General features: G+C 37.0%; 1 protein-coding gene across 5 annotated transcripts; it reads left to right on the forward strand.

Moving 5' to 3' along the window:
* Positions 1 to 2,750: 2,750 nt before the first annotated feature.
* On the forward strand, positions 2,751 to 16,866 carry THUMPD3 (THUMP domain 3 tRNA guanosine methyltransferase). 5 transcript variants are annotated; one of them, XM_087923719.1, is made up of 11 exons: positions 2,751 to 3,047; positions 3,172 to 3,253; positions 5,388 to 5,666; positions 6,426 to 6,503; positions 7,259 to 7,753; positions 8,262 to 8,392; positions 11,033 to 11,102; positions 12,024 to 12,139; positions 12,304 to 12,411; positions 14,656 to 14,779; positions 15,767 to 16,866. In XM_087923719.1, exons 1-11 carry the CDS (start codon positions 2,959 to 2,961, stop codon positions 15,896 to 15,898), a joined length of 1,704 nt encoding a protein of 567 aa, XP_087779845.1. In that variant the 5' UTR covers positions 2,751 to 2,958; the 3' UTR covers positions 15,899 to 16,866. The 5 variants fall into 5 exon arrangements, with proteins under 5 accessions (XP_087779845.1, XP_087779846.1, XP_087779847.1 ...); XM_087923720.1 differs by having other exon boundaries at positions 2,751 to 3,016; XM_087923721.1 differs by having other exon boundaries at positions 2,751 to 2,905.
* The last annotated feature ends 834 nt before the right edge of the window (positions 16,867 to 17,700 follow it).

The raw sequence follows: 17,700 nt of genomic DNA on the forward strand, positions 1-17,700 counted from the left end.
TGTAACTGGAATAAACTGTTTAATTAGCACTGTGTATCTGTTTTACTGAGTGTAAGCTACAAAAACGTTTATCTCACATATTTTGCCTGCCTGACTGACTGCTGTGCAGATTCTGCTAGGGTGTATCCCTAACAGACATTACAAAAACCCAAGAGAGTGCTGTAAAGCACTATGGAGCAGTATATAAGTTTGAGTTCTATTGCTATTGCTATTCTGCTAATTGTGATGTATGTTCAGATTGTAATTCCCCTCACATTGGTCCTACCTATTTCACGAAAACTATAACGAATTTAATATATGGCAACTCTAGTTACCTATTTTTTGTGTTAACTAAAAAAGACTGAGTAAATGGCTACCAGTGTGCTAAAACCAAAGTCAGATAGACAAAAATGTACTGAAGTCCATGGCTGGCTTCACTCCAAACACTAAGTTTTTCAATTGAGCCACTCTGGCTCCTATAGTTCTAAGACATTATTTATAGCGTTATTCAGAACCAGCCCCTGTATCTTGTTCACACAAACAACTGTTAAAACAATCAATGATATGGCAAGTATGAGAAAACAGCCAGAATTAAACTCTTCCAAAAATATAAACTAATGCAGGGGGTTAAACAGCCAAAACATTATTGAAAAAACATGATATATGTACATCAACTACTGCAGAAGGGATCCTTCTAAAACCCTTTTTAGAAGAGTCAGAGTTGCTTTGGTGAAAACTGATTCCTGGCTCTCATTCTTGCCTCTCTTTCTTATCCAAGAAAAGCCTATTGTCTCTCTTGGACCTTGACATTCTCGCTTTGTCTCAATATTTTCTGGATCTAGATTTTAAAAATTATCCATTTCATATTCAGTTTCATTTTGTATAGGAGTAGGAAGATAGCTTTGAAGAACTTATCAGCATCCACTAGGGAAAAAATGAATGTAGCCTAGAGAGAAGGGTGAGGAAGAAATTTAAGATTTGTTTAACAGATATAAACATGGACATCCAAAATTAACAACCCAAATCTAGAGGTATCATTATTGAAGAGTAGTGGGGTTCACTGCCAGACCTTTGCCAGAAATGAGTTGTTTTCTAATACCGTGTACAGCAGACATGGGCATTTTACGGCTCATGGACCGCATCCAGCCTTTCAGGTGTCCCTGTCCAGTCTGCAGTATTGATGATGTCAGCAGAGGGGTGGAGTGTCATGAGGGGGAGGATATGGCAGTTTCTCACTTGGTCCTTTGGGAAAATTAATTGCCCATCGCTGCTGTAGATAAAAAAGTTACTTTAATAAAATGCAATACTTTTACAAACCTAGTGTTACAATGTAATTATCTGCTTGTCTATTTAATTAGAATACATTGCTAAATTCTTTCTCATTCTGTGCATACAAAATTGACCTGTCCACTGGACAGGCAGCTGGCTCAACAGCAGACTTGTAGAAGTGCCATCTAAGGTATCACTACTCATTTTACTGTCCTGCTTAATAGATTCCAAAGGAATCTCACATGCTCCCCTCCCTCTCCAGGTAGGTGTAACTGCAATTAAAACTTCAGCCTTAAACCAATAGATGTGTGTGTAAAGTGGAATTCATCATCGTCATTTTAGCCATTGTCTATCCAACTGCAGGGTAAAGGCCTCTTCTGCATGTTTCCAACCAATACAGTTGGAACAATTTTACATAAGTAAAATTTATAGATAATTTAAACAAGGAAAAGAAAGAAAGTAATTTTGTATAGACATTCAAATTTTATCTGGTGCCTCAGTGTTATATTAAAGTTGTTGAAGTTGGGAAACACCTCAGCAACTTTTAAGTTGAAAGCTGGCTGAAGTGGCTTTCTTGCTTGTGATTCAGTACATTATGGGAATCCAGCCAGCGGCAGGGAGCTATGAAATCTACTCATTCTACAGGTAGTCCTCAAGTTATGACCACAATTGAGACCAAAATGTATGTTGCTAAGTGAAACATTTGTTAAGTGAGCTTGTCCCATTTTATGACTTTTCTTGTCACTGTTGTTAAGTGAATCATTGCATTTGTTAAGTTAGTAACACTATTGTTAAGTGAACCTGGATTCCCCATTGACTTTGCTTATCTGAAGGTTGCAAAAGCTGATTGCATGACCTTGGGACACTGCAGCCATCATAAATATGAACCAGTGGTGCCAAGCATCTGAATTTTGATCATGTGACCACAGGGATGCCGCAGCATTCGTAGGTGGGAACAATGGCCATAAGTCGCTTTTTTCAGAGCCGTTGTAACTTTGAACTAAATGAACTGTCACTAAATGAACCGAGGACTACCTGTATTTGCTGCCACCAACCGTCATCCAGATTCATTCTTTCAACCAGGTAACTCTAAGCTGGACCATTTCACCTAACCCTGCTTCCATTTAACGAAACGTTTTCATTTTCTTTTTAAACCGCCACTAAGTTTCCTTGCTAAGGATAAGGAGCCAGCGCCCTAATAAAAATAGCCCTGATGCTGATGCAGCTGCAACCTAAGGAAAGAGCCCCGTCCTGCTTTCAGCCTGAAGCGAGGAACCAAGCCCAGCTGCAAAAGGCGCTATAACCCCGCCCTTCTGAAATCCTCGCGCTGAGTTGCTATGGCAACACAGGCGCGGAGTCATGGAGCCCAACCATCGAGTAGAACCGGCCGCTAAGCGGCGCTCTCCACCAGTCAACGTTCGCTCGTCTCTTGGACTCTTTCGTCCGGAAGCCTCCGTGCACCGCCCCTCGCCTTTTTTTCCGGAAGAGAGTTTGGGGGATTCCTCGTGCCCGACGTGGGAGGAGGGAAGGAGCGTTGCGAAAGCTAAGGGGGCCCTCGCGCAGGCCTCGGCTTCGCCCGGCGCGGCTGTGATTCGTTCTTTGCGCTCCGTCGCAGCTCCTCGCGTTATACAGGGGACGGAGGCAGCGGGCAGACTAGGTGAGGAAGGGAGAGCCTTTTCTTTTCCGAAGCAGCCCACGTGTAGTGATGATATGTCTGTGTGTTTCAATTTGGCTGAAGAACCCAAAGCAGCCCAATTAGCATACCGAGGTACGTGCCGATCACGGAATTGCCCGTTGGGGTAAGCACTTTATTTAAAGTCCAGAACAGGAATAAGAAATGGCGAATCAAAGAAATAAGGATGGCTAAGAAAACGATTATTACAGATCACCGTCTTTCATCCTTGTATCTCTTTGCCCTAGCAGACTGATGAATAGAATAGAAAATCGAACAGATAGCAGAATTGGAAGGGACCTTGGAGGTCATATAGTCCAACCCCCTGTTCAGGTAGGAGACCCTTCACTATTTCTGACAGATGGCTGTCCAGTGCCTTCTTGAAAGCTCCCAGTGATGAAGCTTCCACAATCTCTGATGGCAAGCTGTTCCATTGGTTGATTGCTCCCACTGTCAGAAAGTTTCTCCTTATTTCTAGGTTGAATCTCTCCTTGATCAGTTTCCATCCATTATTCCTTATCTGGCCTTCGGGTGCCTTGGAAAGCAGCTTGACCCCTTCCTCTCTGTGGCAGCCCTCAAATATTGGAAGACTGCTATCATGTCACCCCTGGTCCTTCTCTTTACTAGACTAGCCATGCTCAGTCCTTGCAACCTTTTCTTCATATGTTTTAACCTCCAGTCCCCTAATCATCTTTGTTTCACTTTTTTTTTAATGGCTTTCTGAGGCCTTTGTCAGTTTTTTCCATCTGGACTTTCTTGGTCTTTCATCTGTACCCATCCTTTTTTTTCATATGCCTGCTTTGCAGTTGGATGTTCATGAAGATTTTCAGTCATCCAGGTCATGGTTATCTCAAAGGTACTTTTTCAAGAGGCAACTGGACTTTCTGGTTTTTCTTTGAAGACATTCGCTCTCAGAGCTGAAGAAACTTCTTGGAAGAGAAGCGAAATGTCTTCAAAGAAAAACTAGAAAGTCCAATTGCCTCTTGAAAAATCACCTTTGGGATTTGCAGTTGGATCTTCAATGGTTTTTTTATAGTATGACAGAAACACCACTCCTTTTGTACAGTCAAGTGCTTTTATACTTAATCCATATTTATACTCCACTTTTAGTTCTAATTGCTTTTTAGAACATAATTAATCCATTCCTACTGCATCCAGATTTTATCTTCTGAGATACCACATTCTCATTTTTTAAAATAACAGTGTGGGCAAAGGCACATTTATTTTTATGTCTTCCAACAAGAATTTATTCCTTACAACAGACTGCAATACATGATATCTAATACTCTGGTTTTAAATACATTAATTTTCAGATCTATTGTCCTCATTGTACTGTACAATTTAACATTTACTGGAAATCAGTTCATTTCTGCAACAGCCATAACTTTGGGCATGGATCACAAGTCCATTTTTTTCAGCACCTTCCTAATTTTGGAAGTCACTAAATGAATGGTAATAAGTTGAGAACTCCCTATACTTAAGAGCATCAGCTCCATAAAATCATCTTCATTTAGGTTTGCTAGCACCTTCTCTTTTTCTCTTCACAGATATATATCAGTTTTTCATTTCATGTGTTAATTTATGTTGTTCATCATTTATTGTTCTTACATTCTGTGTTTCAGTTTTTCATCTGCAGGTCAAGATATTTATTAACTTTTTAAAACCAATATCTGAGTGATTTATAATAAAACACACTAAAATACAATCTGAATAAAGATATATACATAAAATCAAGTAAAATAGGCCTCATTTAATAACTACAATTGGAACTGACAATTCCAACATCAAGTGACATGATCATTAAGTGAGATTAAGCAATTCACCATGGTTGTTAAGCAAGATATCACATGACCACGACTTGCCAACTTCTGCACTGATTCTGCTTGTTGGAAGCCGGCTATGAAGCATACAAATGATAGTTGTCTGACTGTAAGACACTGCAACAGTAGTAAATATCCACTGTTTGCAAAGCTTCTAAATCTTGATCAGATGATTGCAGAGACATTGTGTCTTTCTTAAGTGGAAAAACTGGAAAATTATTTTTTCAGCACTATTATAACTTGGAATGGTCATTAAACAGGAGAGTCATTAAGTGACGATTACCTGTACAAAGTAAAAAAAATCATGTAAACTAGATAGAAACAAAGTGGTCTCTCAAAAATTAAAACAATATTAATTAAGATATACAATAAAAAGCCTGACACCAACCTGATGCTAACGTGGCAACACTCGGAATGGAATTCCATAATGGGGTGCCACCACAGAAAAAGCTCTCCCCCTTCTGAAAGTTTACCTCACCATCTAGATATGCTATGTGTTAATAAGCACGTTATTTTACACAGGTAGAAATATAAGCTCTATTGCTAAACTCTATTGCTTTGGAGTTTAGTCCTGTTTCAAAGACCGTAACAATTATTTTAATTGTTATTTTATCTTACCTTATGTATTTGTATTTTCTTTCTGGAAGATCTTTAAAAGCTACCAGACAGCCAGAATGTCTGAAGTTGCAAAGGCTGCCGATGTGTTATCTGAAGTGAACCTCAGTGACACAAGTACACCATTAGATGAGAATAAAGAAGACCTAAAGAACCCCAACGATATTGTGATTACTATTGGAGCTACTGTACCAACTGGATTTGAGCTGACTGCGGCAGATGAAGTACAAGAAAAATTAGGGTCAAAATCTAGGATTAGCAAGGGCCGTGGGAAGATCTACTTTGAAATTCCAGTAATAAGTCTTCCAAAGGTTTGAAATTTTTATTTTTTCTGAAATTTGCTATTTGAATATTGGTCTGAGGCTGCAGTCATTCTTGAGTCATTCTGCATGTACGTATTCTGGATAGCTACAAATTTCAGATTCATAGCCTAACATTCATTCCAGCTTCTGGCAAATTATTCCATTAATATTATTTCACTAATTATACTAGATGATTTTGGATTCACATGCTGGGACTTGATTCATAGTTTTTACTAAACTATATGTTGTTTTGTCATAATTTGTTGTAAAAGGTAGAGTTGGATAGCTGCAAATCACAGTGAGTGGATTAAGAACATAGACTATAATCACGAGCTGGATTGGACCATCAATCCCATATAGTCCAGCAGTCTGTCCTCATAGCAGCCAACCAACTACATGAGGTAACCCATTAATTTCTCAACCAATAGCCTTCAGAGGCAGTCATGCTGCTATCAAAGCTAATCCATACTGATCCCCATGACTTTTCTGAACAGATCCAAACATTTTTGAAGTCAGGCAGGCTGGTATTGATACAGTACAGCACATCTTACCAAATGTTATAAGGTGGCAATGCATCTATTCCATTTTTAAATATGTTTGGTCAATTTATGTTCTACTTTTTAAAATAGAGCCTTTCATTAAAAAAAAGTACTATGGAATGCAGCAGTTTTAGTTTGTATACTTTTGAAAATGTAAAAACTAAAATTGTACAGTATACTTAACTATACATATCTGTCATGTAAGATAAGAATCTGTAATTTCATCCAGGTTCACCAGTTAAGATCAGTTGATAATTTATTTGTCGTCGTTCAAGAATTCAAAGATTATCAGTTCAAAGAAACTAAGGTAAGTTATTTTTTATTCCATGATTCTAAGCAAATTCAAATTTTAAATTAGAAAAATAGTTCATTATTGAGATTTGAGAATATTTATTCTTTTATTTGGGAGTGGTATTAATACCTTACCATTTTCCAAAACTTCTGAAATTACCAATTCTCATTTCTGTTTCTCAACCCTCAGTCTAATAAATAATGTGCAAATAGAAAGGGAAGAGAAAAATAAACAACTTAGGCACTTGTTTTTCAAAACTATGTTGATTTTATAAAAATGGGCATTGATCTGAACTGCAGGAGTAGAGCTGCTTCTTTGAAATATAGCTCACCATTCTCTTAAGAGAAAAATCAATTATGCTTAGTGCACAATATCAAAACAACATAGAAACAAAGCATAAATAGCTAAAAATGGGAAGAATAACCATCGGAAACTAAAAAGCCACATTAAAAGCTAAAGAAAGACCCCAAACAATGCTATTTAACTCATATTTTAAGAATAATTTTAAATTACTTAACACAAGGTCCTTCTCAGAGAGGCAGTCTATATTCTTTGCACCCAATTAAAAAGACTCTGTGCCCCTAATAGGTACAGCTAAACATTATTTGGAGAACATTCCTGAAGCTAGCCCTATAATCAGAACTGACAAAATGTACAGGTATTGGCAGATCATCCACTGCTGTCCAAAAATGAATTCATTTTCTGAAATATGGGAAATATGCAACTATATACAATGAGTTTGTCTCAAAACGTTTATTAAATTGTTACAGGAAGAAGCTTTAAAGGATTTAGAAGACTTGGTTAAGGATCTCCCTTGGACCAACTCTTTGGAAGTGTGGAAGTTAAATACAAGTCTTAAGAAAAGAAAAACTAGACGAAATAAAGGCAACCATCAGAGTCATGCAAAGAAAAAGCTAGATAAGAACAAGAATGAAGAAGAAAATGAAGAATTGCAAAAACCTGTGCAAAATGATTTCAAGTCTGCTGAAGTCCCAGATCCAGAAAATGCTGATGAAATAGTACCATCAGATGACGATGAGCAGTCTGCACCCAGGGAAGAGTTAACATCTAATGGTGACAACAAAGATGAATCAGGTGATGGTAAGAAACAGAACATGGAAGCTGAAATGCTGAAGTTCCGGGTAACTTGCAATAGAGCTGGGGATAACCACAACTTTAAATCAGATGAAGCAGCAAGAGATTTTGGAGGAGCTGTACAAGACTTCTTTCAATGGAAAGCAGATATGACCAATTTCGATGTAGAGGTAACATTTATTCTTTGAAAGTCTCCCCTTATATGTTCAGTGGACAGAATGATTTAAAACACAATATATATAGTCCTCACCTTATGACTAGTCGCTTAATGATTGTTGGAAGTTATAATGGACTTCCCTAGAGCTACAACCCAGATTTGAAGTTCTGATGGCCGGTCTCCCCCCTCCCCATCACATAATTGCATTTTGGTTGCCCAGCAACTGGCCTGCATGTACAGCCATTTGCAGTATCCTGCAGTCACGTGATCATGGTTTACAATGTTTTTTCCTAAAAACTGGAATTTACTTTTCCCAGCAAAAAAATTCCTTTAAGGTCAATGGATTTACTTAACCATGATGTTCACTTAATGTTTACAATTTCTACAGAAAAGGTCATGCAATTGGGCACAGTCATGTGACCTGCTTAACTACTGGCATGAATTACAACTGTAATTCCAGGCTCAATTATGGTCATTAATAATAATTAATAACTAGCAAATATTAATCTGCTTTATTCAAGGTTCTCCTCAATATCCACAATAACGAAGTGATAGTGGGGATTGCATTAACAGAGGAGAGTCTTCATAGAAGAAATATTACACATTTTGGGCCCACAACTCTTCGTTCCACTCTTGCGTATGGAATGCTGCGGTATGTGTGAAAATGTATTTCAAATTTGGACCAAAATCATACAGTCAATCAGTCTATTAAAAAACAAATGTGTATTACCCTAAACTGTGCAGTATGCCCTACGTTCTAACCTGGTGTATATATGTTTTACTATTCTATTCATCATGATACTTAAAAGTATTCCACCAGATGTTTACTGTAGTTCTCTTTTGTCATTGCTTTTGCTATGTTTTGCTTCATTTAAAAAATAAACCTCATACAAAAAAGCTTATTGCTTTTTTTATATGAAGAATTATAGCCTATCGGTACTATAATGTAAAAACATCTATTTCTGATGTGGGCCGCAGTGGTTCACATGGTAAGACACTGGGCCCGCACACCACTGAGGTCGGTGGCTCGATTCCCGTGAGCGAATAAACTGCGTAGGAACAAGAAAGAAGCCTCCCCCTGATTGCCTACCGGCATTCAGGTGTCCCATGGGTAAAGATAACACTGCTCAAAAAAATTCCTTTCACAGCTCTTGCTGGTGGAATGAGATAAAGATGAGTGATCTTTACTGATTCTTTTCCCCTGGAGCAGATAGAGCACTTTCCCAAAATTCTGACAAACTCTCTTTAAAGTACATCATCATAGAGGGGAGGATCTACCTATGCAAAAAGTATAGTAGCAATATTCCTTTTACTTGTTTTCTAGTAGAAATGCTTTCCTAAAATTACATCTTAAAATATAAAAATAGTCTTGCCAGATCAAGGCAAATTCTATTATAGTCCAGATTTTTGTTTCTTAGAGACCAACCAGGTGTCTGTCTGGCTCAAAAGGAAATGGTGAACACATACCCTTCTGTTACTGTTCTCCTGCAGGTGGTATCTCTGCCAATGTCCAGTGATAATACTTGGCTCTCAAGACTAAGAGACCCTGATAGATGTGTTCTCCATAACTATATTCAGTTAAAGTCTTCCAAACTTCCAGATTATTATCCCATCTGAGAGTGAATTCGACAGTTTAATTGTGTTGTATGAAAGGAGCTACTTTTTATTGCCTTTTCTAAATTTATTTCCAATCAAGTTCATTAAATGATTAGCAGTCATAGTATTTTGAGAGCAGGAGAACTCCTTGTTCACTTTCTCCATGCCATACATCATTTTATATGTGGAACATTAGTAGCAATACTTAGACATACTTTTATACCACTTCACAGTGCTTTACAGCCCTCTCTAAGAGATTTACAGAGTCAGCGTATTGCCCCCAACAATCTGGGTCCTCATTTTACTGACCTCAGAAGGATGGAGCCTTGAGCCACTCAGAATTGAACTGCTGGTGGAATGCAGAGTTAGCCTGCAATACTGTATTCTAACCACTGTGCCCCCATGGCTCCTTAATCGTGTGCTCCCCAATAGCATTTTTCCAAGATAGGGAATTCCAAATATTGTAACCTTCACTGAAGCCGTGGATCATTCTGCTTGCCATATGTATACAGTATGCATAAATGAAATAAGATTTTGATTCAGTATGCATTATTTTAAATCTCCTTAAATCAATCTGCAGTATATCCTTCTGGAATGTTTCATTGTAATGTTTTTACTTATCTTGAATACGTTAATATTTTTATAGGAATATGCAGTGAGCTGTCCAAATTTTCAAATTATTAAACGCATGTGAAGCTATTCAGATGTGGAAAAGGCACTTCAGAAAGTGAAAGCACATTGCTACCCCTGTTGATGCCTCCTTTAAGCAGCTACACATTTTCCTTGGCTCACACAGTAACGGAATAGTTCTAGTTCTATATTTGAGTTACGGAGGTATCAACATAATGCAACAAGACGTTTGCAACCTATCACTATTCTCTTATCCACTTCTGAGCTTAAAGAAATATTTTTCTGATGCTGCACCTTTTCTACTTTGGACTTGAATGTGGGTAGTCCTCAGGTCACAATTGGATCCAGAATTACAGTTGCTAAGTGGAGTGGCTGTTAAGTGAGGTGCTCGAGTGGCCACTTCGCTCAACAACCACAAACCTGACTCTCCCAGTTGCAGATGTTAATTGATTGTATGGGTCTTTACCTGGAGCCCAGGGTGCCGTGGGGTGGAAAAACACTAGGAGACCTGGCCCCCAATAGCAGATGAAAACCTGGCAAAGACTGGGAGGCCCAGGCCTCTCTCCACCCCACCATGCCCAGGTTCACTTACCTTTGTGTTGTTCTGAAGCTGCTGACAAGTGTGCCAACAAGGCCCCTGCACACCATCCTACAACTGGGCTCCATTCTTGTGATCATTCAGAATAAGTTTTCTTCAAATCATATGACTTAGACGTCTTCTGAATGATCATGAGAATGATTGCATTCTCTAAGTTAAAAGGCTAGAAAGCTATTGAATGCAATTACTTTTATATTTATTTTTATTTGGAAGGCCCTTTCTCCAAATTGCCCACTTGCAGGATGGCATTGTTCATAAATGTTCTTGATGGTATCAACTATTGATATGGGGGAAGAGGGAAAAGAAAAAACTAATATTAAATTTGTATGTTTGTTACCTTTTTGCTATCAGTTTTTGTTTGCTGCTTTGTTGTTTTTTGCTCTTCACACATTCCATGATGTGGTCAGTTAGAGTTTCCTTTGTGTCTTAATGCTATACTGCACTTCTTTTTATCCTGGTTTTGTTTAGATTGTGTGATCCTCAGCCAGCCGATGTAATAATTGATCCCATGTGTGGGACAGGTGCTATACCAATAGAGGTACTGCTCTCTCCCTGCTTCCCTGTCCTCAAGCATATTGTGTCTTTGTTATTTCTGAGTACCGGTAGATATGTATATCGGCAACTTCAATTTCCAGCCTTGAAGTTGAGATTACTACACCATATTAATCTTAGCAGCATGCAGAGGTCCTCTGGTATATTGGCAAAGCAGTAACTGTTCTGAAATATGCTTATTATAAAATGGGGAGGGGTATATAGCCATTTAAAACATACTGATGGAGGTTGTCGGAGCTTTGGATATATAACTTAAAAGGATGAGTGCAGCCTCTGGAAGAAGGCCTGGTGCAGCCAGCAGCTGCTTCACAAAAGGCCAGGCAGGGCACACCTCATCAGCAAGCACAGGAAGAAGATGGCAGAGGTTCAGCTAGGGATGGCAAGACTGGCAGGGCTAACAAGCACAAGACAACAGGGCCACCAGGAACAGCAGGCCAACAGAAGGCACCAGCATACAAGGCAGTCAATAGGAAAGAGATGGAGAGACAACGCTAATGTGGGGAATTGAAGGAAAAGCACTCTGTTAACAAGTCTCGAAAGGGAGGGACCAAGCCAAGAGTGCTTTGGAGTAGAGTGAGTCCTTGATTAACACCAGTGGGATTCAGTTAATTATGGCAACTAGGGTTTCCGGGATTGCCATCACTAAGCAATGCTGTCTCATGATATCACACTTTAAAATGCTTCGCTTAGCATTAGAAATTCCAGCCCAAATTGCCATCCTTACTTAAGGATGATACTGTATAGCCAGAAGGTCAGGAACATACAGAAGACTCTTACTCTTGATCTCAAAAACTCAAGAAATCTAACCAGTTAGGTTTATATTAAATATATATATATTACTTAATTATGGGTAGATTCTTTTGTAGACAGCAAAGAAATTGCTAAATTCACTGTTTCTCATTCACAGGGAGTTACTGTCTGGCCAAATTGTTATCATATTGCTGGGGATAACCATTCACAGGCTGTGAAGAAAACGGCAAATAATATCTCCTCTTTACTGAAGCAAACTGAAAGTAAAGAAAGGTAAGAATTAAGAATAAAAAAATAGCATAATCTCATATTTGTTTTTTTAAAACATCCAAATAATAGAAAGTATTTATCAGTTCACAATTGTGAATATGCGGGTCTAAGCAATGCTTTCTCCTTGAAATGATTTACTGCTGATGGGAATTTTTAATTTATAACAGCACTTCTACAGGAATACCCATAGATAGCATCCAGTGGGATAGCTGCAATCTCCCCCTGAGAACTGGCTCTGTGGATGTCATTGTAACAGATCTGCCATTTGGAAAAAGGTACAAATCCATACGTTTGTTTGGATGATTCTTCAGGGCTGGGAAGATTACTGATCAATGAATTACTATTCAAATATAAGATATTTTATGTTTTTTTTAGTTTCTTCCTCTGCCCTATTCATAAGAATGCAAAGACCTGCCAATAGAAACAGAACAACTGTGGCAAAAGAAAACAAAGGTAGTACCAATAGTAATAGGCATCGTGGGTCCAATCCCAAAACAACTGCAGCACCACTCAAACACCATTGGTATCAACAAATTCAAAAGTCAATCACAACAGCTAGGGTTACTCAAAACAGCTTACAACTTGCAAATATACTGTTGACACTATTAAACCTCAGCATCTGCCTATTCCAGGCCCTTGGGAAGGACACAATAGTGCATAAAAATTGCCAAATCCAGTCTGAAGATCTGATAGACTGTGTGACGAGCCATAAAATTGTATAAGAAATAAATGAAACTTACAACTGTTGAACTACACCTTTTTTCATCTTTATCTTCTTTCACTCATTCAGTCTTCCTTTACATATTTGTTTGATAATGCATGTTTAAAATACAGGTAGTCCTCAGCATACTTCAGCAACCATCAAAGGTACTGCAGTAGTGAACAGGAAGTACTTATGACAGTTCCTTCTAGTTCCAGCTATTGCAGTGTCCCCATTGTCAAGTGATTGTAATTGAAGCACTTGGTAATTGGATTGCAATTATGTTGTGTTCCACACTCATATGATCACCCATTTGTGATCTTCACTGCCAGCTTCCAACAAGCAAAGTTAATGGGGAAGCCAGCAAGAAGTTGCAAATGGAGATCAGGTGACTATGGTACACTGTTACCATACGATATTCACCTAATGACAGCAACTGGGACTGCCAGAGCTGCCATCATGAGTTGGTGTGATCACCTGACTGTACAATTTCGTTACTTAATGATGGAGTTCCTGATCCCAATTGCTGTTGGTAAGTAAGGAATACCAGTACTTTACACATGCTTTGTATTGGTCACCCACTGTTCTGTCAAAAACCACATTTATTCAGTAACAAAATGTTATTAGTCTTTTCTCTTTGTTTTATCAAATGCACTTCTTAAGCAACCCAAAGTGGGTGGGCACATTGCCCAAACTCATTACATTTACTAACTTCCTAATTGGTAAGATGCAGGGAAATTTATTTATTTTAGCAATTTGTTTGGCTGCCTATCTTAAAAAAGTGACTGAGCAACGAGAAGGATTAAAAAATACAATTTAACAACTATAAATAGAATCCAGCTCATAAAAAAATATATTAACTATTCTACTCAAGATATATAGAACATTGTATGGATCCAAATGCAGAAAACTTCTAATTTGAAAATAGATAATTTATTATACATATATCTTAAATTCAGATTTATCATTTTCAAATCATCAAAGTAGTTCTTGATTTTTTTACCATAATTTAGCCTGGAATTAGCTGTCCAGAATCAATTCAATAGTGATATAAATGATATATAAATTTAATTAATTAATTGAAATTATTTGTTAAATTATAAATTTATATAAGTTTTTGTAGTTGTGAGTCAAGAGATCTCATTACCAGACTCGATTTTTTGACATTTTTGGCTGCGGTCATTAAGTGAACACCACAATCATTAAAAAAATATATTTTAAGCAGTACTTTTTATTTCCTAAAAACTAAACATCAGAAACAAGCAAAAAACATTGAAAATTTCAATCACTTGCCTGTGCGATGGTTCAGGTGGCCATAAAGGTGAGCTGGTTGCCATGCACCCACAGTACAATCACATGATTGCAGAGAGCGGGTTGCTTCTTCAAAATCTGGTCCAAAGTAGTTTTTGGAAGTCTTTTGGAACTTTGGTGATTAAACAACCAGCCATAAGTCAAGGACATAAGTCAAGGACTTGTATTCATTCTTTACTAATTAAAATAGTTCAATGTTTATTTAAGATTTTTATTTTCTTCCATCTTGAAACTGATTGTACATGATTAAAAGTCATTGGAAGTGTATAGCCCATTACTGTAGAAATATGTAACAGCATGAAAGTACTATTTATAATTAGCTTAAGTGAGAATAAAAACTGGAGAAATAGTACAACTTCCTGGCTTCTTACAGTTTCTCATTCTAATTTAAATTGTTACAATATTCATGACTTACCATTGCTGGACAGCTATTAATATGAAGACAAAAGTAACGACGTGAATACTTCTAAAGTTACTCACTTTCTACTAATAATCAATTTCACTGTAGGATGGGTTCCAAGAAGAAGAATTGGAATCTCTACCCCTCTAGCCTTATGGAGATGGCCCGAATTTGTAGACCAAAGACTGGGAGAGCTGTGCTGTTGACTGAAGATAGAAAATGCTTTGCCAAGGTAGGCATGGATTACTTGCCTATGATAGTAGTGTGTTATCTTCAAAGCAATTCTTACATAGGGCATAGTAGAGCATACAATCGGCATAGGTTAGTCCTGATGGCACAGTGGTTAAGTGTAGCATTGCAGGCAAATTCTGCCCACAGTGTGGAATTAGATCCTAATGGGATTCAGGGTTTTTCCAAGCCTTCCATCCTTCCAAGATTGATAAAACTAAGACCCAAATTGTTGGGGGTAATATGCAAATAATGTTAACACTGTAAACTACCCAGTGAATGCTGTAAAGCACTATGGGGAAGTGTATAAACTTAAATGCTATTGCTGTATTGCAGTAATTTTTGGTGTCTGTATCCCACATTCTGGGAACAAGCCCAATTCTACATTAGAAAAGGTAGATAACAAGTCACATTTATTTTGCCCAGGATAAATTGCAGCTTGTATGTGAGGAATTGTAAGCTGGATAAATTTTTCAAGGGGACCTTAAAAAGCACCTCCAATTATATTTGTTTCATTATAATTCTTCCCATTTCTTTGCATTAGCTAAGTTAAGATATAAGTTAATAGCAGTAACTCTTATATTACTAACTTGGTTAGCAAAAGTACTGGTGGGCTGTATAGATGAAAAGAATAACATAATTTTATTCAGGTTACCCTCTAATGAATATCTTTGCTTATATACTAAAAGGCACCTTCAAAGAATGCTTATTCCATTCTTTCTCCATTCCCTTCTCCCTTTTTCCTTAGAAAATTGTAATCTGTATAATTCTGGATTTTGAAAATGTTCCTCAAAATTAGGTTCCTAAAAGAAACCAAAGCAGCTTTTTAACTTGTTGACTGCTTTCCTATTATATATCTATTTGGTGATTAAAAATAATGAAAATTTCAGCTCAGGATTGCAATAAGACTTTGCCTTTAGGCATTTATTTACCAGATGATTTGCTAATCTTTGTTTCAATTTTTTTTTTTTTGAAATGTTTTGCATTTCAGGCACTGTCAAAAATGGGGCACCTGTGGCAAAAGTCTCACACAATCTGGGTGAATGTTGGAGGCCTCTGTGCTGCTGTATATCTCCTGAAACGCACCTCAGAAATAATTGAGCAGAGAAAATCATATTGGTAACATTTTAGGCAGGCCTAACACTCTTTCATAATCTAATAGCTTTACTTGAGATTCCAGATTGGCCAGTGTTTCAAAATTAAGCGAGTTCAGCAAAACGAACTACTGAGTAAACATACTGTGCCAAATCCAGCTTGAAGCTCTTGAAGGCACTTAAATAGGAAAATGTAGTAAGTTGATAAAGCTTGCAGTTTCACTATCAGCCTGAAAATGACAGTTACTGTACAAAAGTGCAAATTCTTTAATATTCATAAAGCAAGCTACCCAGTTTGGTTGAAAGGGTTAATAATAGGAATTTTAGAAGAGATACTTCAAAATATAGTGTTAGTTGTTTTCTTTAATATTGTTCAGTTTAGAGTTTCTTTAGGTAAGGGAGTATATATTTTGCCACTGCAGAATTGCCTCCATTTTATTTGGCATCCAAAATAATGGTAACAAAGTTAGTACAGTTTTACAAACTTTATTGCCAAAGTAGGGACAATAATGTTAATACAGTTTTACTAAGTTTTGTAAGTTCTGAATTACACTGGGATCTCACTAGTGTTGTTTCCTTATCTGCTGTCTCAATGTAAAAGTTAAATCTTTTGTTTACTGTCATATGCTTGTTATAGCTCTAACTGAAAGGTGTTGTGTAAGTCTTTATATCTTTCCTTTGCCATTGTTTTAATTCAGTTTTCAAGCTTAAAAATACAGGAATAAACATATGTATTGTTGATTGGAACTTGCAGGATACATGAGAATATAAGTTAATTTTAACCTGAAAATAATAGCTAAAGAATGTGCTTAGTAGCTGAAGGATAGTAACTTGTAATGATTCTTAAACATGGTCCAAATTAACAAGATCTATTACAATAAATATACATCCACCATCAGCTTGTTACTCTATTCTCTGGCTTCTCAAATTAGTTGTTGATATTCACTGACTTCTAACATAATTTTTCCTGTATATAATAAAATTTTTACCAGGATTATCTGTCCTTTGTTTTCTTGGTGTTTATTTTCACACATATTAAACAACCCAAGCAGTTTATTGTAAGGTAGGTTATTTAGGTATAATTGTTCATATTTAACACCATAATTCAGAGAAAATCAGAAACCATCATTCATATTTACAATTATATTTGTTCTGTTTAATTTATAACGAAGTTTAAAGCCTGTATATTCAGTCTCTTAAATATTAAATAAATCCTTGAATAATAAATATTATATTCTAATGAAGTATTTTTGAGAAAAGCAGACGTAGAATCAGTTTTGATTCTTGCTCTGGCCCGTTATAAATCAACCTTTCATAAATGAAGAACTTATCTAATTAAACATCTGTTTTGTAAGTAAAGAATTTTGAAACTAGATGCGATTGGGCTCTTTTTAATTAGTGATATCTCAATTGCTTGCTACTTATAACTTTAAACCTAATCCTTTGACCTGATTAAGGGATATTCTTAGTTTTGAATACTATAAAGACATCTGGCAATTCCTATAGAAAATACAGCTAGCATAAATTTTGAACCATCATTTCTTCCAGAGACATCATATCTTTCAAAGAATGCTGAGGCACCACTTTATTATAGACAGGTAGCAAGAAAATACTTTTAGGATCTAACTGCACCCATAAGAGCTAAGTCCCAGGAGCTAATATGTGTTTATATCTTGTTTTGCTGGATATTTAGATATTTATTAGATTTATATCCCTTTTCTTTTGCTCCTCAAGAACAACCTTAAGGTAGACTAGGCTTGCAGTCATTGGCACCTGAAGCCGTTCCATTGCACTCAGGGAGCTTCCATAGCTAAAAGTGAGTTGAATCTGG

This window comes from Pseudonaja textilis, chromosome 2, assembly GCF_049901715.1.
Source record: "Pseudonaja textilis isolate UNSWEBS1 chromosome 2, rPseTex1.2, whole genome shotgun sequence".
Classification (NCBI taxonomy): domain Eukaryota; kingdom Metazoa; phylum Chordata; class Lepidosauria; order Squamata; family Elapidae; genus Pseudonaja; species Pseudonaja textilis.

Coding starts and splice junctions, on each gene's coding strand:
- THUMPD3 (XM_087923719.1), top strand. CDS start 2,959: ATGTCTGTGTGTTTCAATTTGGCTGAAGAACCCAAAGCAGCCCAATTA. Junction 6,504..7,258: donor ATCAGTTCAAAGAAACTAAG/GTAAGTTATTTT, acceptor AAATTGTTACAG/GAAGAAGCTTTAAAGGATTT. Junction 12,140..12,303: donor CAAACTGAAAGTAAAGAAAG/GTAAGAATTAAG, acceptor AATTTATAACAG/CACTTCTACAGGAATACCCA.